The 23598-nt window shown below is 37.2% G+C and overlaps 1 protein-coding gene across 8 annotated transcripts in view; it reads left to right on the top strand.

Moving 5' to 3' along the window:
• The window catches only part of TNIP3 (TNFAIP3 interacting protein 3), a 109897-nt gene that overhangs the window by 55195 nt on the left and 31104 nt on the right, over nt 1-23598 (top strand). For 4 of the 8 annotated variants that reach the window (XR_012131600.1, XM_073237099.1, XM_073237101.1 and 1 more), the window contains exons 3-9: nt 3722-3805; nt 7027-7107; nt 9531-9596; nt 10879-11151; nt 13151-13279; nt 17649-17768; nt 20566-20691. Coding sequence is in view for 7 of the 8 variants with exons in the window: in XM_073237099.1 (XP_073093200.1) it covers nt 3722-3805; nt 7027-7107; nt 9531-9596; nt 10879-11151; nt 13151-13279; nt 17649-17768; nt 20566-20691 (879 nt within the window). In the remaining variant the exon portion in view is untranslated. Of the gene's footprint in view, nt 1-3497; nt 3806-5851; nt 5928-7026; nt 7108-9530; nt 9597-10878; nt 11152-13150; nt 13280-17648; nt 17769-20565; nt 20692-23598 lie in introns of those variants that run through there. The other 4 variants (XM_073237105.1, XM_073237100.1, XM_073237103.1 and 1 more) reach the window with 4 other exon arrangements.

Below are 23598 nucleotides of genomic sequence, written 5' to 3' on the forward strand. Positions count from 1 at the left end.
TGGATACAGGCTGTGAAAGAAAGAGGAATCAAGGATGACTCCAAGGTTTTTAGTCAGGAGCCTGAAAGTCATCTTTGACTGTGATGGGGAAGGTCAGAAAATAGATTTTAGACAAAGAGGAGGTGCCCACTAGGCATACAAACAGAGATGGCAAGGAAGTTATTAATATGAAAGTCTAAGAGGCCCATTCTGAGTGCCCCAGGTGAAAGGATGCTAAATATTTTGATTACCATGAACTCCTAAGTATTTTGAATATTACTTTTGATAATGTCTATTAATTGGTATTGCAGTTGTCAGGCTCACCAATTTAGTATATAATGCACATTTCCAGGTATACTTTTACTGAAAAGCCACTTTGACCATGTTATTCCTTTGCTCTGGGTTTAGTAGCTCCCCATGGCCTATTCAATAATGTCAAATTTTCTTAATCTGAAATTTAAGGCCCCTCACAATTAGCTCCAAGTCAATTTTAGATATACTACATGAGCGTGGGTTGTTAGCATCCTTCATACTTAGATTTGTCCTCTGTTCCTTTTAAATTGCTCCACTTACAGTAGTTTATCTCACCTTCTCCATCTGTCAAAATCCTTTCTACCCTTCAAGGCCCAGGAGAAACTTCAACTCCTTCCATAACTATTAAAACTGAGAACGAGCTCCCTCTGAATTCCTACAGGCAGACACACATGGTGTGAGCATGCGGATGTGTATGTGTGAGTGTGTGTCTGTGTGTTAACTTCACTGCAAGTGGGGGCCTTTGCTTATTTTTCTTTGGAGCCAACTCAATGCCAAGTGCATAGTAAGTGAAACATAAATGATTGAGGGCCCTTTCCTTTTGTCATATTATTTGCTGTATAAATAGGTTGATCGATAGGTCTCTATCTTTAAGGTTAGATTATTATTAATACTAAGCTCTTATATGCATTATTACAATAGCAAGAAAGACACTTTTGGCCCCTTAGGAAGAGGACACTTTTACTCTACTTGTTTTATAAATCTTGAGCCGTAGGGGCCTGAGCATGATGTACAGAGTCACAAGCAGTGAGTGGTAGTGCTGAGATATGAAACTACATGGCCTGACTCTAGCGTGGCTGCTGGGTACTCTCTCACCTACGTAGATGGCACATTCACTTAAATATTCATGCAAATCAATTCAGGAAGCAAGGAGGTTTTCAACCCTTATTTTGAAAAGATAGTAAGGAAAGAGACATGTTTATTTTACCTCCAAGAATTTATAGAAATGTAATTTCCTGTCTTGGCTAGTTTTGAGAGAATTATCAACTCAAATGATAGTTACAGACCAGTGACTGGTCCTTTCCTTCACCAGTATTTCTCTTTGTTAATTATTTTCTGCTCTATTTTTGTCACTTGAGCAATGTGGACTCTTCAAAATCACCTTGGAAACATGAAGTGACCTGTCTGTTTTCTGGGAGTTATTGCAGCTAGTAAGATTTCTCATGAAACAAAGCTTGAGTAAAAGTCATACTCTGAAAGGACATAGCTCTCACATGTGAGAGCGGGAGAGGTGAGGTGGGGAAGTCATGTATGGCAGAGAATATCCAGCTCCTTCCTAGCACTGACCTAGTGCAAGTTCCCTGTTCCTCAAGTGAAACTTGGGGCTCTCCAGAAGAATTATAGTTCGTTCATAAATCACCACATGCTCTCTGGAGCTAATAGAGAACTTGTTTAGTATGAAACTGCGTAGCAGAAGAGGCAAAGGAATTGTATGACAAATACAAAGGCATGGGATTTCTGGTCCATAGAAGCCATTATACCACAGTGATGCAATGAGTGTGCAAAAGGGGACCATCAGTACAGAGGAGACCCTAAAACAACAGTGCCAAGCATACCACTTCCTGGCAGGAAAGTACTCTTTCAGACTACTTCCCTAGGTCGCTGTTACCACATCCACTAGGTTATTTTTACCTAATACACAGATAAGGCTGGTGGGAACCTTAAGCTATATATAATTACATTGTATGTGTGTGTGTTTATCTGTGTGTTTGGAGGGAAAGCATTTATATATTATAGAATTTTTTTTTCTTTTTTGATGAGCAAGTTTTAGTGTTAATGAAGTGTCAGTCTCTAGGAGATCTCTGCTTATATCCTCTAAAACAAGATCATATGTGAATCATAAGTCTTACTTTTAGAACTCTGAACAATTTAATTCCCACCTGTACTTTTAGATATTGCCTTGAGGAAATGCCACCTCCATTTCACTTAGCAGACTCTCAAAACAGACCAAGAAACTAGCAGAAAGTAAAACCACAAACACACATACAGCAGAAAGCCTGTAAAGTTGGTATATTCAATTTGTTCATTCAGCAAAATGTGTTGAACACCTGCTCCATGCCATGGTACTGAGGCTAACGAGTTGAACATTCACACACGAACATGTAAATAAGCTATTGTAAATGCTACAGAAAGCATTCTGCTTGGTTGGTTAGAGTCAAATGAAGTCAGGGGTCAAGAGAGGCATTAGCTAGGTTTTCCAGGTCCCTGGTTGGAGAGGGGTCTGCTCCCCGCAGAGAGCACACCACGTGTTAGGGAGGAGGACTCATTTCAGGAAACAGGGAATTCAATATGCTGGAGCATAGGAAGAGTCGGAGAGTGGTAGAAAATATGAAGGAGAAAAGGGAGAACCAAGTCTTGGCCATCCATTATTACCTTTTCAGGAGTTTGGATTTCAGGAGTGCTAGGATTTATCCCACTTACATGTAACCATCTCATTAGAAAATCTAAAGAAAAATGTAAATTAAGTGATTGACTGCAAATTCTTTTCTCATTTCAGCAACACTTGCTTGCTTTCCTGTATTTGCGCCATGTCTTTTGCTGCCCCTCGTCCACGCCCAGAATGAGGTCTTCTGCGTCACCATGACTCAGTTGTGTAGCTCCAGGCATCCATCTTCCCAGGCTTTCATCTGTACTACCTGACTAGTGGTCCATTGCCTCAATGCCCTGTAAAATAACAAGTCAACTAATTAGGGCTGAAATGTTAGTGCAAAAAAAGATTTAACTACAAATGGGTCATGGAGAAAATCTGGATTTGACCTATGGAAAAGACAGTCTTAAACTTGAGAAAGAATATAGAAGATTAGCTTTGCAAACAATGCCCATTCTCTTTTTAATAAATTTTCTCCTGTTGTTTCATAGGAATCAGTAGAACTTATAGAATAATGTATAACTCATTAAAGTTCCACAAGGCTCAACTCAGGCCTAGAATGCACTGCCAGAAAATTTTGCCTTAAGGGAAGCAAGGAACCACTCCGTCAAAAAGTCAACAGTTACCTAATTGCTCTGGGAAATACAATGAAGTTATGGCAGTTAGGCTACTGAGCAACGACTTGGTTTGCCCAGGCTTTCTGCGGTAACTTCCTCCTCCACTGGGAGAAGCTGCCAGTAAAGGAAGGATGACAATTTACATACCCTAGCAAGGCTAATCTGCCTCCCGACTTAGTCACAGCCTGCCTACTTGAGACATCCTGGGAAATCCCTATTTGGAAGAGAAGAAATGTTAAAGTCACAGTTGTGCTTATAACCTTATTCTCTGCAATCCACATACAGAGTCACTTCTGTTCATTTTTAATGAAACACTATTGCCTGTTGCTGTTACTTTCTGTCATGAGTTAACTTTGTGGTCTTCTAAAAACTTTGTATATTTGGTCTCACTTTAAAAGACACCGTAAGAGCCATTTTCTTCCTTTTTTTCTTTCCACTTTCCAAGTCTCCAGGAAAACCAGATCCCATGGCACATTGCATACAGGGCACAATCACGAGCGCTGCGGAACGTTCCACGGAGCAGGCAGAGGTAAGAACGCCTTCATAGGGGATGAACTGACCATTTCTAGCACTGAGAGCATTTCCAGTGGTTAGCTATGCAATGATTAATAAGAGTGGATTAGATATTTTTGCTAGTTTGCTTTCTTTGACTAAAATCTGCTCTACATTTTTCACCAATGTTATTAAACAAGGAAAAATATCTGGGTGATTGTCACTATTTCCTTGGACTCTTCTGAGCTATGTTTCTTCTTTTACAAAGTAAGATTAAATCCTGTTCAAATTCCTTTCAGCAACCCAGTTCTATGGGTGACATGTTTTGGTGTTGATTTAGAAGAATTTGGTTCAATGTAAAATTTGGAAAGAATATTATATTGTCATGATTGAAAATAGAACATATTATAGCAATAGCATATCCATAAAGAACATTTATATATATATATATATATATATATATATATATATATATATATATATATATATGCACAATGAACAGCATAGTTTTGTTTGGTTATTGATTACTGCAACAGATGTTTACTAAGTAAACCAGTGAATGAATAAAAGTGCTTTCTTAAATTTTTTTTTTTAAATAGCCAAGGTATAATGGAAACTACGTGGAACACTTATGTTCATTTAAGTATTTAATTTAGCAGAGTCAGAACTTTAGAAGTTGATCTGGGTGTTGTGGTGAATGAGAAAGAAATGCCTAGATACTTTGACCACAGATTACACTGTATGTATTTGTGAGGCCCTTAGTGTAATTGTTAGGCCCTTAGTAGAACCAATGACTGAAAATCTTTATATTTATTTCAACATCAGATACCTGATTGGCAACCAGAAAGCAAAGCAAATATAAATGAAAAGGTTTCACAAAAACTTGTGCTTGAAGGATTCCACTTCATTTTAATACACACCTGAGAAATATGAACTGTGGTAAAATGATTCATCTCCAAAGACACCCCTGGATACATTTATGGCTTCCAAGCCATTCTTATTACTGCGTGCTTTTCTCTCTCTCTCTTGCAGATTTATTACCTAGCTGTTCAGAACTCTCATTTATAAAATAAACATCAAGGGTTATTTCTAGAGAAAATTATATATGACATAAAGAAAAAGCACACTATTCAATTGCTCTTAATATGAATTCCCAGAACGCAGGGTCATACAAATGTTTGCTAGTCAGACTTTTTCTCTACATCACAAATAGAAGACTTTTTGAGGACCCCAAATCCCTGTTCCCAAGCATGGTCTGGAATGGGAGAAACTTGAACTTTAGTATAAATCATGTTAATCTGTGAAATGTACTGAAAATAGAGATGAGAAAAATAGGTGGACACAAAGGATTTTTAGGGCAGAGAAACTATTCTGTATGATACTATAGTAGTACATATATGTCATTCTACATTTGTCAAAACTCATAGAATGTACAACACAAGAATGAAGTCTAATCTAAACTATGGATTTGGGTGATGTGTCAATGTAGGTTCATCAATTGTAACAAATGCACCTCCCTGGTGAGAGATGTTAGTAATGGGTACACATGTGTGGGGATAGCAGATATGTGAGAAATACCTGTATCTTCCACTCAGTCTTGACGTAAACTTAAAACTGCTTTAAAAAATAAAGCCTATTAAAAAGGAAATGGGTGTTCAGTGGCTACTTTATTAGAAATTCTGTTGCGGCGTTCAGGGTGCCCTATATGTAGAAGCTCCCCTGATGACTCTGGTGCGCTGCTGTGGTGAGAACCACTGGTCTAGACCCAGCTGCACTGTGCCTCTGTTTTGTTGAGCTCTGAGCACACTAGGTAGATTGGCTCAGCATTTTCCAGATCAAAGGTGCCTAATATTTAGTCTGTTCTGATCCAGAGTGAGTTCGGTTTCTTAGAAGTCTTCTTAAAAAAGGGAAAGCCCAATTTTAAGACCCACCATCAGCATCACCTGGATTTTGATGTTATTTCTGGCAATCAGCCAAACCAGCCTCTTGAGGTCAGAAACAGGTATTATCATTCTGAATTTATTGACCCACAGAAGAATGTCTCTTTTAAAATGTGGCCTTAATTATACATGAATCTGAATAGGAAGAAGTTAAGAAAACTGAGAACAACATCTATAGAGACGTAAAATATCAACCCTAAAACATTGTGTGAGACATAGGTAAGTAGTAAAAAGATAGAAAAATAGTTTTATAAATCATTTGTAATGAGCAAAGTCCCTGAAATCCCATGATGGTTGCAAAAGAACATTTCCTGTAAATGTTTCTGGCAAAGGCCGACACATTTTGAAAATATTTCTTAATTGTTCTTGAATATATTTAAGCAATTTTGTGGTCCACAGTAAGTGCTCAGCCTGACACTGAATGGCATATTTAGGGACTACCCTCATCACCCAATTCTTTGTCTGATATGACTCAGTGATGACATGGGAACAAAACTATTGCATTAAAATTGAGAAAACAGCACTTAGGTGAGCTTTGTTGGTGGTCAGTTTAGACAAGTGGCAGTCAGTTTTCAGAGCTTTAATGCTTTCTTTAAATCAATACCCCCAATGCTAAAAGAGACAAAACAAAGCCTGAAAAGAGAGGTTAACTTTTTCACTGTGCCAATGATGTATTATTAATCCAAATTTGTAACCTCTTGGCTTTATTCAATGGGCTGGTTATGATTACAAAGGACTGGATAATCTCTGCCAGCCTCTTAAACATAACTGTATGATGGTCACCGAGGTAGTTAACTTACTGTTTTAGGGTCTGTCTGCTGTCTTTTAGATGGATGTGGTCGTCTTTTTTTCTTGATGCTTCTGTAATTCCTCTGACTTTTGCCAGGGCCACTTTCAGATTGTGGCCACATCCACAAAAATAACTTTTTAGAAATGTTTGTTATGTAAATACCTACAATGTGCCCATGAAACTTAGCCGATATCTATGAGCATTATATTCTGAATTTTCAATTTTTTTTGGAAAAATGATTGAAATTGAAACTCATGAAATCCCAATTTGTTAGTTGCCTATTGTATAGATACATTTATAATTTACTAGATAATTGTTTTGATAGTTAATTCACATAAAGGATTCTAAAATATAAAGTTTATTCATAAACAGGCCTCTGTGAAGGACTATGGTGTTAGGATTATTACTGTTAGAATAAGATATTTTTATAAATCACAGCACAAGATTAGCCAAATACATGGAGTTTGTGAAGCACAGCATTGCTCCTGTTTATTTTATACACTATTTTGTGTCACTGTTTTTTTTTAGGGTGCTCAATCATCAAGCAGAAAGAACTTGACAGATTCTCTAGAACAAAAGATAAAGTGCTTGGAAAAACAGAGAAAAGAGGTAATGTTTTAAAAGCAAATGTTTTTTTCTTATTCACCTACATTTCTCTTTGTCAGTGTTTGTGCACATGATTGAAAACATGAGAAAGTCATAAATCTAATAATTATAATCATAATTTTCTCAAAACTTAGATGTTTTCTCCACATGGATCATGTGAGCTTATCACCTGTGCCCTTTATGCCTTGCAACTTGACATACCTTGAAATTCAAACTGTCAGAAGGCTTTAAGTATAGTAATTTAGGTGCAATGACTCCATACATTGGGCATCTGACCACACAAGGGTTAAGGAACATTATCATAAAAAATGTTTGTTCTTAAAATATTGTTGGGAATGTGATGGATATTTTGAGTTCTGTTTTTCTGAGTTTAATGAATGTTAGAACATCTTTATTCTTCTTGACAAAGAAAAAGAGGAGAAAAGTGTAACAAGTTTAGCACTGTACACATTGGCAACTTTTTCATTCCTTTTCCAAACCATTCTATATGTTGTATCTTACATGTTCTTTTCTATGGTGCCTTCTGCAACTTTTTGATACTGCAAAAAATACGCCCTTCTGGAAAATTACTGAACTATAGCAGAGTAATGTTACTTCAGCGTAGAAATGTTAATCCCTAAAATGTCAACAGATCAGGTATCTTTGTATAATAATACTATACAGTCTTATACTAAATAGGCATCTATTTCCAGATAACTTACCTAACAACTGCTTGCTTCTCTAGATTAGATATTTTATTTTGTAATTAGAAGAAAGACCTACTATTTTTTAGTCATTGTGACTATCTTCTCAATATCTGTCATATTGCTATGGTTGGGGTTTCTCTTAGTGTAGGAAGTAGCAGACTTCCCTTTCAAGAAAAATAATGCACACGTCATAATGTTTTTCCTTCCTTCCATCTAGTGCATGGTTTTAAACCTTCCAAATTATTTGAAGCCTGATTTATTTCTAAATATTGTCTTATGACAGAACTATTATTCCTTGAAAATCAATACTTTCAGAGGTGATATTATCCATTTATTGAGTATATATTACAAATCATGAGTTTATTTTTTTATTTTTATTTTTTATTAAGGTATCATTGATATACAATCTTATGAAGGTTTCACATGAGCAAGATTGTGGTTATTACATTCACCCACATTATCAAGTCCCCCCCCCCCAAACAACCCACTGCAGTCACTGTCCATCAGCATAGTACTATGCTACCAAAAAACTACTTGTCTTCTCTGTGCTATACTGCCTTCCCTGTGACCCTTCTACTTTATGTGTGCTAATCACAATATCCCGTAGTCCCTTCTCTGTCCCTCTCCACCCACCCTCCCCAAGCCCTCCTCTTTGGTAACTGTTAGTCTTTTCTTGGAATCTGTGAGTCTGCTGCTATTTTGTTCCTTCAGTTTTGCTTTGTTGTTATACTTCACATTTGGTGCTTGTCTTTCTCTGCCTCTGCCTGGCTTATTTCACTGAGCATAATACCCTCTAGTTCCATCCATGTTGTTGTAAATGGTAGGATTTGTTTTCTTCTTATGGCTGAATAATACTCCATTGTGTATGTGTACCACATCTTCTTTATTCATTCATCTACTGATGGACACTTAATTTGCTTCCATATCTTGGCTATTGTAAATAGTGCTGTGATAAACATAGGGGTGCATATGTCTTTTTGAATCTGGGATCTTGTTTTCTTTGGGTAAATTCCTAGGAATGGAATTCCAGGGTCAAATGGTATTTCTTTTTTCAGTTTTTCGAGGAACATCCATATTGCCCTCCACAATGGTTAAACTAATTTACATTCCCACCAACAGTGTAGGAGGGCTCACCTTTCTCCACATCATTGCCAGCATTTGTTGTTCCTTGTCTTTTGGATATGAGTTTATTTTTAAAAGCATAATACTGCAAGCAAATGATTATCAGTTAATGGGATTTGGAGCTTGTTATTATATATTCTGCTTTAAAAAGCGGGGATAAGTAGTCCATTATAATAATCAATGTAAGCATACTGAACAATATGGAAAGGCTTGAAAAAATATTCTTCATATGTTAATACATCTTACAGGAAACTATCAATACTTGGAATTTTTTAACCAGCTTTTGGTTGGATTAAACAAAGAAGATGAAAATTCAAATGACTAAGCAAAGTTAAAAGTTGCTAACTGTTCAGTTGACCGTTCAGTTAATAAACTGTTCAACTGCCCATAAACATGCTGGCCTTAAGATATATACCTAAGAGTATATAGTTTTTCATATGTAAACCTTAGGAAAAGGTGAGTGTGTGTTTAATTAAAGCCCTAACAGAACTTGAAAGGAATACTGTCTTCACCCATAGCTTCCAAAATCTTAGTAACCTCAGTAACGGATTTCATTTTGGCCAAATTTCCAAATGGGTAGAAACCCTTTGTTGATTTACCAAATTTTAATAATTTCAGCTCCTGGAAGTTAATCAGCAATGGGATCAGCACTTTAGAAGTATGAAAGAGTCATATGAAAGAAAGGTAAACACCTCTCTCTGCTGGCTATTTGTTTTAAATCAATAAGCTGGGGGAGCCAACTGTGTGTAGATTCTCACTGATTTCAGCTGACAAGATTTGTGGGTAGTCAACTGTTGAAAAATAAATGTGGGGCATGGTACTGAGTGTAATATTTGCCCCTTGGTACTGAAGATTAATGAACGATATAGTGAATTGTCTTGAGCAGGGCAAATGAAAGGAACTAAAGGGACAAAATTAGCGTGTAGTGATGACCCTGGAGTTCTTGTGCACATTATCACAGCTCACAGAGTATCCTGGCCTCTGCTTTGTTACTAGCAGCTATAAACACACAAGGCTGTAAGTGAAGTGAAAGGTGGTTTGAAGTTCATATTGTTTCATGCAAGGCTACTGCCCTAATTCTTTCATTAGAGAGTATAAACCATTTTCCATGGATAAAGAAACAAACCGTTTTGATGGTGAACATGTGAGGGAATACGGGCAACCTGTCTTCTCTCTAAAGCATGTTATCTGTTAAGAAGATTTTGCTTGGTGGAGAAGAAATTTTTTGGACAAAATAGAATTTAATAGGTAAAAGTTAATTTAAAAATTTAAATTTCATGTTCAAAAAGAGAGAAAAGAGAAAGCAAATTCCCCTAAATAATTCATAATTAAGAAACTTGACCGCAAGTGAGTAACACAGCAGTCCTGAGCTCTTCTTCCCCATTTGAACTCCGAGGTATTACATTTAGGAAGTGCAGGATAATGTTCCCACTACACCAGGCCACGGTCAGGCCAACTTGTTACATTCAGCCTGGGGCAGCTTTTGGGTCCATCTCCAAATTCTAAAGAATAGTGGTCCCTGAGTAAAAGAGCCACATCCTTGAATGGCTTGCAGATTCAGGAGGACTTGGAATTAACAGTGGGTCTAACGCCCACCTCCGATGAAGCGCCCTCTCTAAGGCTTCTCTCACCTGGCGGTTGCCACTCTGAAAACGAATTCGGCATTTAGACCAGGTCAAGCACTGTAGGTCACCGATGAACAAAGGCCGCGTCAGTGTTTCTCTGTAGGCACATTCGCTTACCCTCTAGCCTCCTGCCCTTTTCAGGATCAGACAAGGCACTTCTGGAGAGCTGAGAATAGAATGAACAGCCTAGAAGCGTCTCTTTATAAGGTCTAAATTTTCATCCCTTTGGAAGTGCTGTGTGGTTTGGGCAACAAGGGATTTGGGCTGTAGGCTGTTCGGGTATTTGTTTTTTCAGGTAGAGGAAGCTCTTTTTTAAATGCAAATATCGTCATCTTTGTTAGGGGCGGTGGCACGGGGACGTCCTCCTTCGGGGACGCCCTGAAGTTGGGGAGTCTGGCCCTGAGCAGGGGCTGGGAATCAGTCCCGGGCTGTGCTGCCTCCAGGGGAGGTTATGTGCAACCGTCCGTGAACGGCTTCCTCAGGTTGCAGAGCTGAAAACGAAACTGGGCGCGGCAGGAAGACTCCTGGGCACGCTGGAGACGGAGCGGCAGCAGAGGCGGGGCGAGAGCGAGCGGCAGCGCGACCTGACCCGCGAGCGGCTGCGGCGCGAGGAGGTGGGCGCGGCCAGGGCGCCGTCCCCAGGCCTCGGGGCCGCGGCCGGCCACCGGCTGCCTTCGGGAGCTTGTCCTTTCAGTAACATCAACCCCCTGCTGAGCGGGCACCGAAATGCGAGGGCCGCGGGCAGGCGAGTCCCCAGGGCCACCCATCAGGACCGCCTCTCAGACCCGGGGAAGGCGGTGCTCTGCCCGCTTCCTCCTCCCTTGCCCGAATTTGCTGGGTTCTATGAGCAGAGAGCACTTTCCCATAGCTTTGTGATATCATTATAGGGCATTTCAGCTTGGGAGAAAATTAATTTTTTTATTTTTCTTTTACTCCTATCTATTATTTTTGTTACATGTTCATAATAATATGACAGTACCTTGTATTTGTACAGCTGATTTTTTTTTCTAGTTTTACAAAAGGTATTGCTGTGTAATCATAAAAATAGAACATTTGAAAAAGTACTTCACCCTCATTATCTGATTTAACGTTCTCAGCCCACCTGTGAGGAAGACAGTGTTTTGGCCATTTTAGAAATGAGAAAGCTGAGATGTAAAGAGGTCACAAGACTTGCCAACGTTACTGACATAGCAACTGGGAAATGGGACTTGAAGCCAGTCTCCAGGTTCTAGGGCTCCTTTAACCCCCACTGAGAAAGAGATGGTGGCAACTGAGGTGACAGCTTCTCCTAAAATATACTCTTGGGTTTACTTTAAGTTACAAGACTTCATGAATATTGTAGAAAATGGAAGGAAAACTTAAGTTCTTATGGCTTCATTTTTTTAGATATGTTAAGAAAAAAAACAACTGTAAATGTTTTCAGGTGAAGTCTTGTGACTGATACTACGAGGCACTGGCTGTGTTTTTAAAGTGTGCACAAATCTTAGCACAGTGTCTAAAAAATCAGTACAGACAACATCAGTCCAGGTTTTCTTATCTCGCTAAGGATATCTTTGTGAGAGTCAGAGGAAAACAAACAAGGCTTAGCAACTCCCTTTTGGCCGTGTAGTAGTCCTTTCCCTTTCCATTTACTCCCTGACCAGGAATCATAGCAATTTTTCCCTCATGTATTTGGTACCACTTTCTAGTTGAAATAATTTTCTCTTAGGTTATGCAAAATTAGAAAATGATTGATTCATTTTTGAAGTGTTTAAGCCCATCCTATTTAGATAGAATCAAATATTTTTACCTTTAAGGAAAACAAATCACCCAGAGTAGATTTCTTAAATCTAATTACTGTATTAGGAAATATTAATTACTAGGACAACATACTTTAACATGTATATTAGCTATTTTCTCATCTTGATTTACGTAAGTTCTGGAATATTTTTAACTAGGTAAAACTTTCCATCTCATTAAAAATCCAATTCATGCCACAAAAAGTTCACTATCTAGAATATAAAGTTTAAGTGAGAACACAGATGTTGTCTGAATCCAGAGCCTGTGAGTGTCTAAGCAACTATCTTTGCTTCAGTCATTTCAATCGTGAAACTCTTTCAAGATGCTCTGAAACATGGAGCAGTGATGGCAGTTGGACAAGTTGATCTCTTCCATTTAAAATAATCACAACAATACAGTTTGCTCTGTGTACTTATCTGTAGTGAAGGGTCTTATTTGCTTGAAATTTTATCCTCTTCTCTCCAGTCCAGCATGATGCAGGATCAGGCTTTGACATATTTAGTATTTTTTATTGCAACAATATATATTTTTTGTCTTTAGAACATTCAGTCACTTTTACTCAAGAATCACTTACCCATCCCCTTGTAGCAGTACTTAAGTGGAAACCCATTTGACCCTTGGAAGTGAGGATTGGGAATTTTGATACCTTTTTCTGGGGTCACCAAACTTAGCATACAGAATAAAAGAAAGATTTCTTCTGACCTCCACTCAGAGAATATTGCTGAAATGGAATGTTATGTGAAAATCTACTAAGTTCTGTTTTTATTGTATTTCAGTATTCCTACACTAGCATCTCATTGATTTTGACTTTTGTTCTCTTGTTCTTTACTACAGAAGGAAAAGGAGAACCTAAATAAAGAACTACATGAATTGAAGAAGGAAAACAAGCTTTTGAAGGAAAAAAATGCTCTCTCAAACAGGAAGAAGGAACATTATGAATGTGAGATAAAACGCCTCAACAAGGTATCAGGCCTAGTCAAGCTGGGGAGATCAAATGAGGGGTCCCTGTACGAAGAGCACATTCCTGACAGAGTCACAACGAAGCCTCCTGCGCGCGTGGGTGCTCCCAGTCGTGGGGGCTTGTGCAGGAGCCCCTTTGTAATTTTGTAATTCACTCCTATCTGCTGCTCTCAGCCGTACTTGGCGAAGGAGGCTTTAGGGAATTCATGTCCCTGCAAAGAATCATCATGAAAAAGAGAAATTAGGCGAGATTATAGAAGACAGTAAGAACAATTTTTTAGTTCAAAGAACCACAAAAAGCAAGTGGGCGTTTGCGACCAGTAGCATATCTCTTGGTCAACCGCAGAAGTTTCCTGAGGAAACAGGCTGCCCTTGAAAATCATCACCAGGAGCTGAGTGTGATGCAGGCTCTTTGGAAGCATGTGAAATGCCAAAGCGAGGATGGTGAGGGTGCCCTTCTTGAGAATGATCCTAAAACTCGCCTTCAATGGCGGGTGGAGGGGAGTAGGTCTGTTAGGAGGAAAACACAAGTGGCTTAAAACCTTTGTTCTGATTTAACTATTCAGACGGGCCACCTGTGAGTTGCTGCAAAGGATGATGCTTCATTGTTGCATGTGTATGTGTGCCGTGTGTCTGTGTGTTTTATGAACTAATAGCTTAATTTTCTGGGGAAAGTGCTGACTTACTCAGGCAAAAAATTAAATCCTTTGCTGTTGACTTTTCCAAGAGTCTTATCACAAGTAGACCATAGGAATACTTATAGAATTTAGTTAAATTGAGATATTCATTTCTCAAGCTAGACATTTCTTGACCAAAGTAACACAGTCGTCTTCCAGCACAAGAGTAGGTGATTAGCCTTGAAAACATGCTCAATCCCTGCATTTTGGATTGTGTGCAATCTTGTAGTTAATTAGTGTTCAGAGGTGACATTTAAAGATTCCCCAAATGTTAAGAATGTGCCTGCATCGTTGACAGGGTGCTTTACAAATGCAATGCTATATTTGATGTGTGTGTGGGACATGTAATTATTCAGGAGAAAAATGGGAAAGTAGAGAATGACTGCATAAACAATGTACTTCTCTATCCTCTAAGAGAGAAAAACAACTTTCAGAGAAACAAATTCAGGGCAAATGAGTTTTCCCTTCTATTCTCTGTTGGAAATTCTCCACAAATGACTTAGAGAAACTAACATTAATTGAGCTTATGTTTAAAATGTCTCCCATTCCTGATGTATTATTTAATAAATTTTCTTCATTCTCTAATTCATTTCTCTAAATGAAAGCATGAGGATATAAAGACTGTAGAAATTAGAACAGCCAAGAACTCTGTTTTTTCTCATGTCCATGTACACCCTTCATTTTTGTGTATCTGTATTTATAGTCAACAGAAATTTTTTAATTTGTAAAAATTCTATAACTCTTTTGATTAAATCATATCTCAGTGAGAAAAATTAATTTGAGTAAAATTCAGTTCTTCACACAAATATCACCTCAGAGAAGATTTTCCTGGCTATCTTCATTGAAATTACATACTCCAGCTCTACTGTTTCGTATTTTAATTTTTCCTTAGAATTTATTTCTATCTAATATATGCTTATCTAATGTCTCACATTGACTACTTTATTAATTTCCTGTCTCCCAATCTTGATTGTAAGCCCCATAGAGGTAAGATTTTTTCAGCCCTACCTCTCTATCAGGCATGGCAGGCATAGTGTTGAGGGCACACACCAGTTTTAGTAGTGGCCCGTTATTATGTTTAATTTCTCTTAAAATCAGAAGATGAAAAAGAACTTTTAGGTTGAAAAAAATTCCAATATTAACATATTCATCTTTATAAGAATGCAGTTATGAAATATAACATATATACTTATTTGGAGGAAAGGACTCATAAAAACAACAGTCACAATGTGGCCCTGGATTTTCCTATTTTGTTTACTGTTGTATTCAAGTGCTTAGGATAGGGCCTGCCTTGCTCACAGTATGTTCTTAAATATTTGTTGAATGGGTGAATCAATGAATGAATTGTTAGCTAGTACATAATATGTTCAATAGTTAATTCTGGCACTGGGATTCATACTTCAACAGGCATGTCATATTACTTATGAGTAGTAAGGAAAATTAAAAGGGTGCTTCAAGCCAGAAATAATTTCCCACAGCTCTACCTTAAATTTTCACTTAAAAACACATAAATATAAAGTGATGAGCAATGAAAAGAGCTTTTTTTCTCATTTAATGCATGAATTAGTATCATGAAATATAAGAAATTATTCTATTTTTCAGGATAAATTTTTCTTTTTTTTTTCTTTCTATCACCGTAGTAAATAGAAGTTACTAAAAATGTTGATTTGGGGAACTGATCATGCTCACTGTCCATCACAGCATAGAATCTGGGGCCCACCCTACTTGCACAAGCCAGCTGCCTGCCCTCTCATTCACTCAGCAGAAATTTGTAGCATGTCAGCTTAGTAATTAGCATATGGTTGTCAGAAGTTCACACAACTGCATATGCTCTGTATAATTGAGTAATTCAACTTTGTGGCTTTGAAGGAAATACCCATAGGCATTGTTTTCATCAAGTTCTTGAAGAGAAGCCAGATGTTTAACCAAAGTGAGAAATTACCTGAGGGTAGTTAGCCAGTGCCACCCATGGGCAAAATTGATTTGTCTGACATCTCAGCATTGTGAGATGGGTAGAATTGTTAACAGTGTATCTGTGCAGATGGTAAATTACTATTCTAGAATGGGTTAACAGATGTTTGTTCAAGGAAGTTGGAAAGCCCCAAGATGGAATGAATATCTATTAGACTCACTTTTCATTTGTGACTCATTTGCAAAATTTCTAGAAGTGTGAATAGCATGAAAGGTAGACCAGGAAATTCAAATATAACAAGACCCACAGAAAGAGTCTATTCATAGGTGTAGGGTATGGAACCGGCATATTTCATTGTCTTAACTCATTTGGCTTACCCCACCCTAGATTCTCTACAACTACACGACAATTTTAAAAATTGTAACTATTATGATACTTCCTAGAACTTTGTAGCTTCAAAACAAATTCTAAAAAAACATTCATTACTAAACAACTTTTGCTGTTTCTTCAACTTCTTGGAGGGAGAAAAAAGTTCTTGTTTCTCTTACACCTTCCTTAAAAATGACATTTTGACCGGACTAGACAATATCCAGAGACCATAAGACATTCTACTAGGTAATTCTTAGTCTGTCTACACATATTTAAGACCATAAGTTTGATTTGCTTTTCCTACCTTTATGGCCATATTATATAGTAATTCAGGTAAGTGAGCTATTAATAGTATCATCAAACATCACCGAAGCTACTAAAAAACACAGAGGAAGTGAATTCTTGGAACTCTGCAAGTGAACCTTTTCTATTTGTATAGAGGACTCATTTAATAGTGAGCAAGTAGTCACTTTGCGTGTGGGCTCTGAGATCACACCAGTATGAGGTATGTTGTGTCACCATCTTTGGCAGCCATTTTAATGAACTCATCCTGAACCAAGGTGTTCAGCATAGAGGCAGTGGCTTTCAAGAGATCTGATCAAGTGTAGGTTATGTCAGGGCATCATGGGCTAGTAAGGACGGTAATCATCTTGGCAAATCTAAGTCTATTTCCTATATCTCCTCACCCCACTGTGAAAACTCCAAGTTCTGCTGAATGTCAGGAAAGCAGAGCATTCTCTCTACCCTGTAGTGAGTTAACGGATATTTTATTGGAGAACGAATAGGGCAGGTTAAGCTAGGTCATGGTTTGCTGCGGAGGACAGGGCAGAAAAGCAAGCGTATGGCAGATCTAACAGAGAGTGAATCAGCATAGGCTCACATTTCTATGGGTTGCCCCCTCTCCTATGGCTCTATAGAAGAATATTACTCAAATATCATCTGGACCAGCAGCACCTGTTTTTGAAGATTACAAGTTCTCAAGCTCAGTGCCCAGATCTACTGATTCAGGATGATAGTTCAGATTAAGAAAGACTCACATTGCTTCTTTCATTTGTGTGATATATATTCTTGAGTAACCCTTACAACTTGGAATTCTGAGAGGAAGAATTAAATTCAGTGACTCTGAGTAAATATTTCTGACTTGCCACTTTAAAGACTTCTGGCACAACACTTTTTTCCTGGTATTATTACTATAGCAATAGTGCTATATTACTATAGCACTTGCCCCTTAAGAAAAAATTGATTGAACTATTTCCACTGTAAATCAGAGCCCACTTCATTGGAAGCATATACTTAATTTGAATATATTGGTCTTAAAGTATTTTAAAATAATAACTTGAGATGATGGTAACAGTTACAGAGGAGTTCATATGATGTGATAACTCAGTTCACAGTGTGCTTATCTTATAAACAGGCTCTCCAGGATGCCTTAAAAATCGAGTGTTCTTCATTTCCTGAGAACTGTTCGGGCAAGTTTGAAATGGAGTTCAGCCATGAGCAGATGAGAACAGAAATGGAAGTCCTCAAACAACAGGTGAGAAGCTGAAAGTGGCAGGATCATGTGGAGAATGGAGGGGTTGTTGTTCTTCTTCCTTTTTGACATTTTTAGAAGTCTTGCTGTTCAAAATGTGTCAAAGGTTTTGCATTTGTTTTCATTAGAATTATCTAATTTTAGAGCTTGATAGGAGAATACAGATTAGATAGCCCAACTCAAACTTTATAAAAGAGGGAATTCAGTTTCAGGTGGATTAATATGGCTTGCCCAAGATCATGCAGTTAAGAGAAGGTCATACTAATTAACCTTTTGGTGCTATTCTGTTAGCACTGGATCTAGAAAGTTTCATATAGACCTAATTTATTTTTAAAACACTGTTAATCCAGACTCTGGACTTTCTCAGAAAGTAGTAGCAGCTGGGCTATTATTCTGTAGCTGTCGGCCTCCAGACCTTTGAACACAAAGGACAGTTTTAAAGCGAATATTCTGCAGTGATCATAATCACTGAAGAGCCAGATCTGCTATCCACCCACATGGATCGATGGCACCACCTAGCAGTTTACTGATGCACTCACCCAACTCACTCAGCCTCACTCCCTGTTGCTGAGTGGACAGCAAGAGTACAGGATGCCCTCTCTAAGCCTCTGCATGTGTCAGCAGCACAGGGATGGGGGAAATAGGACATCCTAAACTACTTGGGTCAAAATTTAGTTCAGCTAACTGGAGGTGGTATAGCTGAGGGGCCCCCATGCATATCATATCTCTTTTACTGTGAGAGCTTAAATAAGCTCATGTAGGTAAAGCCTCCAACACTTCATGCAATCTCAACAAATACAGGATACATATAAGAATTCCTATCTCCAAAGCACACATTGTTAGTAATATATTAGTGGTGGGGGAGAGAATATCATAGAACAAAGGGCTGGAAAGAATTATTTTTCTGATGTCCATGAGTACAATTTGTTGGCTATTTTGTTCTGAGCAAGTGCCAATTACAAAGATTCTTGATGAAATACACATAAAGAATTGAGCAATTGTGTTATTGTTGTTTACTCTATTGTTATTACTTCTTATAGATATATCTAAAAAATTCAGAGCACCTGATGATAAAGTTAGATTTTTCTCTTCTGTCAACTCCATTTGAATAATCCACCTCATTACATTCAGGATCAAATATATAGCTTAAAAATAAACCTATGATGAGAATAAGGGTAGTACTGAGAGTATTAAAGCTTTTGCAAATTCTCAACCCCTAAATTTTGGCACTCACCAGGATTCCTCTGAAAAGAAGTCCTGCTTATGTCCAGACACTTGAATCATCTTTGATGCTTTCATATAATATACACCACATGCAAGAGAGTCACTCTTATACACAGAGTTTGCAGTCATGGTTTACCTCATGTTTGATACAGACAATGACAGGTATTCTTTTTTCCAATATCCCAAGAGTAGACCAGAATCCATCTCCTTAGATTTTATGTGGCTCTTTTGCTAACTTTCTACATACACATTTTAACCCTACACATTTCTCATGGGGCACACACAATCATTATGTTACCAAGTGCTAAGTGAAACATCAAAGAATTACAATTCACAGAGAAACTGAGCCAGAATCTTGGCCACCAGACTAAAGCAATGATATCACTATCAGTATTGTTTGATAAAAAGCGTTCCCTTATGATCAGATGGACTTCTCCCGTTTTAGTTGCCTTTGGTAATTGTTTACAGAGCATTAGTTTGACTGTGTCTGGAACTGAACCTCAGCTCTCAAGCAGAAACAAAATAAAAAATAAAACATCAACTTGGCTGGGTGTAGTCCCCTGCTTCTGGTAAATAAAACCTTAAAATGAAATATGTGTATTTGCATCTAGATCTGTATAAAATGTTTAATTTCATCCTATTACATTTTGTTATGTTATTACTGACTTAAAATTGGTAAACTTCTAGTTAAAATGTGTTGCACTGTTGGTGATGAAGATGCAATGTGCATTAGTGTTAATAGACAGAAACCTATTAGGTTCCACTGTAAGTTGTGATTTAAATCATGATCCTCAGAGGAATACCTTTGCTTCATTCCCTAAGCTTCATTTGTTATCATAAATCTACCTACTAGAGTCTCCAAGCTGTCAGTCAACACTATGCCAATTAAATACAATAATAATGAAGTCTGTTTTTCTTTTTTATTTGATTACTTTTCTGGAAGATTTGGAATGTCTCTTGAGAGTAGTTTCACTAAAACATTACTTTTTTTGGGGGGATATACCCCCAAAATTACTGGGGCAACTTTCATGAATACTTTTTAGCAGTTATACTTTGCTTTTCCACAGACATGAGCCTTTCATTTCTATTTTGTGTCCAACTTATAATTTTTATTTGGAAACTGGCATGTGAATAGTGGGTTTGCTTCACCTCTATCATCAGTAAACTGTCTTTTAGTACTTCAAGCAGTATTCATACATCAAAGCCTTGTGTTAGGAATATATGACTTGCTCCAAAAGAGTGACCTTTAACACTAGGTTGGAGAGCTCATCACAGTAATGGAATATGCAGCAGAATAATGGGTGAGGGAAATTTTTTCAAAATATCATGTTATTCCTTTGCTTCTGGATTCTTGATACATACTCAAGGAGGAAAAAGTTGAGAACTGCCATTCTAAAGAAAGCGAAAGATAAAATTGTAGTCATATCTGTTAGGGTGGAGTCCCACAAAGAAGTATTTATAGGAAGAAGATAGGAATGACTCAGACTGGACAAATCTGGAGAAACCTCTTCCAAAATTATTTAAACGGCCTAAGGGAAAAGGAAGCTAACAATAACAGCAAGTTAATATTTCCTAGGTACAAATATATGAAGAAGACTTCCAAAAGGAACGATCAGACCGAGAAAGACTTAATCAAGAGAAAGAAGAGCTACAGCAAATTAATCAAATGTCGCAATCCCAGTTGAACAAGCTGAATTCCCAGGTACACATCAAAAAAAAAAAAATCTTTGCCAGCACATCTGAATTTTTTAATTTTCTCATTTCAAAAAATATCAAAATGTTTTGGCTTCTGTTAATTGACATTGATTTTTCTTTTGAGAGGTTAGCACCTGGAATGAAATCATTCTTAAACAATCCTGTAAGGAGATGAAAATGACCGGTGATTTCTTTAACTTAAATATATTAAGGAGTTACCCAAGAAATTGGATTCCAGTGTCTTTTGTAAAATCCAGTTCTTTTGATCTTTTTCTCATAATGTTTATCTTGGTAGCGTGGAGGTTGAACTACGTAGTACTCAAATTCAAATCTGAAACACTCCAGCACAGTGAAGTTGCTTCTAAATTCTTGTCATTTTTGTTAAAGGGCTGTGTCAGAATGTTCCTGTCTTCCAAAAATTTATGTATTTCCTAATATCATTTATATATCTGGTGAAACTGAGAATATGTTCAGTGGGTTCCCAGATTAAATTTATGTAACTGGAGCAGCACTCTCAAGGAAGCCAGATAATCTCAGCCAGTTTATTGAAACAGAATTTATTGAATGTAAGCACTCTAATATTAAGTATTAAAAATGGACTTAGGAAATTTCCATAATAGGTAAATAAAGATGTTAATGAAGAAAGTGTAGTTAACACAATTTTGGCTTAAGAAAAGAAAATAAACCACAAAATTTTATTGCAATGTCTTTGAATGAATAGGAAATTGTTATGGGCCATGCTGTGATAGCTCTAGAGCTTCAGGATTCTTAGTCTGAGAAGACATTTTAAACTATTCATCATCCTCTTCTTCCTAATACAAAGTATACTGTAAATTTAATTTATTCTCTGATGTTTTTTCAAGAATTAACTTAAATTCCCAATTGTATAGAAAAATTATTTAGAACCATTTCTTTTCTAAGAAATTGGAAAGAGTAAAATAGTGGTAAACATATAAGAAAATGCTTTCCTGAAAATAACTTATGCAACTCTCAATTTTTCTGTCTTACATGTGAAATCTTTCAATTTTTCTGTCTTACATGTGAAGCTGCCTTAGTTTCTTTTAAGTTGGCACTGCAAAGATTATTTCTTGTCATGTTTTAAGTTTATTTGTTCTATTACATTAAGTTCAGATGATGGCAAATTAGCATCTAAGACTGGCAGTGTCCTCATGGTTCTAGTTTTGGCACAACCAGGAACACATAACCCTCTGCTCACTCTGCACATGATTTTTTGATTCCAGTGTCATCTGTAATCTAAATGTCAATTTATATCAACAAAATAAATCTATCATCTAAATACAGTATAGTACAATTGTGCTTATGAACTATGGGACAATCTTAGTAACAAAGATTATCAGATTTTTCTCTAATATAATGATAGTCCAAGCATTTATTTTTCAAAAGTCTCATTGATTCTGGCAAAAGGATGATGGAACCCACAAAAAGATGCAGTAGATGGTTTAACAACCCATGTTTAATGTATTAACAGGAGATTAAATGTCATGATATAATAGAATTGGCATTGTCTTATCTGACTCTTGTATAATTTTCTTGTGGTGTAATTGGACCAATTGGTTGCTTATTCATCAGAGTTTATTCATTCTGTCACTGAGGACATTTTAAGCCAGTGGCTGTTAAAGTTGGCAGTGTGGCGAAATGAAAGTATCCTTAGGGACACTTAAGAGTCAGAGGAATTTAGGGGTAGAAACCTGGTGTTCCTGCCCGCTTTGACAATTGGTGATGGCCTTGAACAAGTTATTCAACTTTTCTTTTCTTCCTTTTCTTCATCTGTAAAATGGCAAAACTGGACTAGATCATCTCTCAAACGGTTCTTTCAAGTCTAAAACCTCTGTCTGGAAAAATAGGTTACTCTACCCTCCTCAATATACTCACCTGCAAAATATAGGTGGTACCGATCAGGATTTCAAAAAATTGTTCTCAGGGTTAAGTGAAAGAAGTCTATTCCAAAACATCTCACTTAGGTCATAGCTTACAAGTATTTCATAAATGACTTTAGTCTATTAGAAGGGGGAATTTTTAATAATTTCATTCGGTTGCATAATTAGTATGCCACATTCAGTTCTTTATAATCTAATTTTGATGCTTTCTGTCTGCAAGGCACCCTTGTTATGCTGTGAGGGAATAAAAGAATGATCCTTGCTATTAAAAGACTTACAATATAATGAGGGGTACATATATATATATATATGTGTGTGTGTGTGTATATATATATATATATATCTAAAATTTGCAGATTCTATATTTGTGAACTTGCTCATTCACTAAAATTTATTCATGACCCCCAAATCAATACTCATGTCACCTTCAAGGTCATTTGTGAGAACATGTAGAGCATCAAAACATGAGCTGCCTGACACACTTGCTGACTCCTTTGCTAAGGTGCAACAAAGTGGTGCTCTGCCTTCCTCTTCGGCTCTCATATCATAAAAAAGTATCCTTTTCATAGTCTATATAGTGCCATAGTGTTCACATTTTTATGCTTTTTGTTGGTGGTTTCATTGTTTAAAGTGTCCTCCAGGCATCATGCCATAGTGTTGTCTCATGTTCCTAAGCATAGGAAGGCTACGACATGCCTAACAGAAAAGATGTGTTAGATAAGCTTCATTCAGGGTGTGATTGGCCACGAGTTCAATGTTAATGGGTCAACAATATTTATTAAATAAGGTATCTTTAATACAAACACATGTAAAACAAAATTATGTATTGACCAGTCAACCAAACTGTATGACCAGAGGCTCCTAAGAACCTAACCCTGCCCTTCCTCACAAGCAGTGGGTTCAGTGTTTGCTGCTGCTGTGTCCACAGTGACTTTATAGAACAGAGCTACTGGGAATAATGAGAACTGACTGTACACAGTAAACACTGGACTATAAAAAAAGCACATAGTAAATAT

Source organism: Manis javanica, chromosome 5 (assembly GCF_040802235.1).
Source record: "Manis javanica isolate MJ-LG chromosome 5, MJ_LKY, whole genome shotgun sequence".
Taxonomy (NCBI): Eukaryota; Metazoa; Chordata; class Mammalia; order Pholidota; family Manidae; genus Manis; species Manis javanica.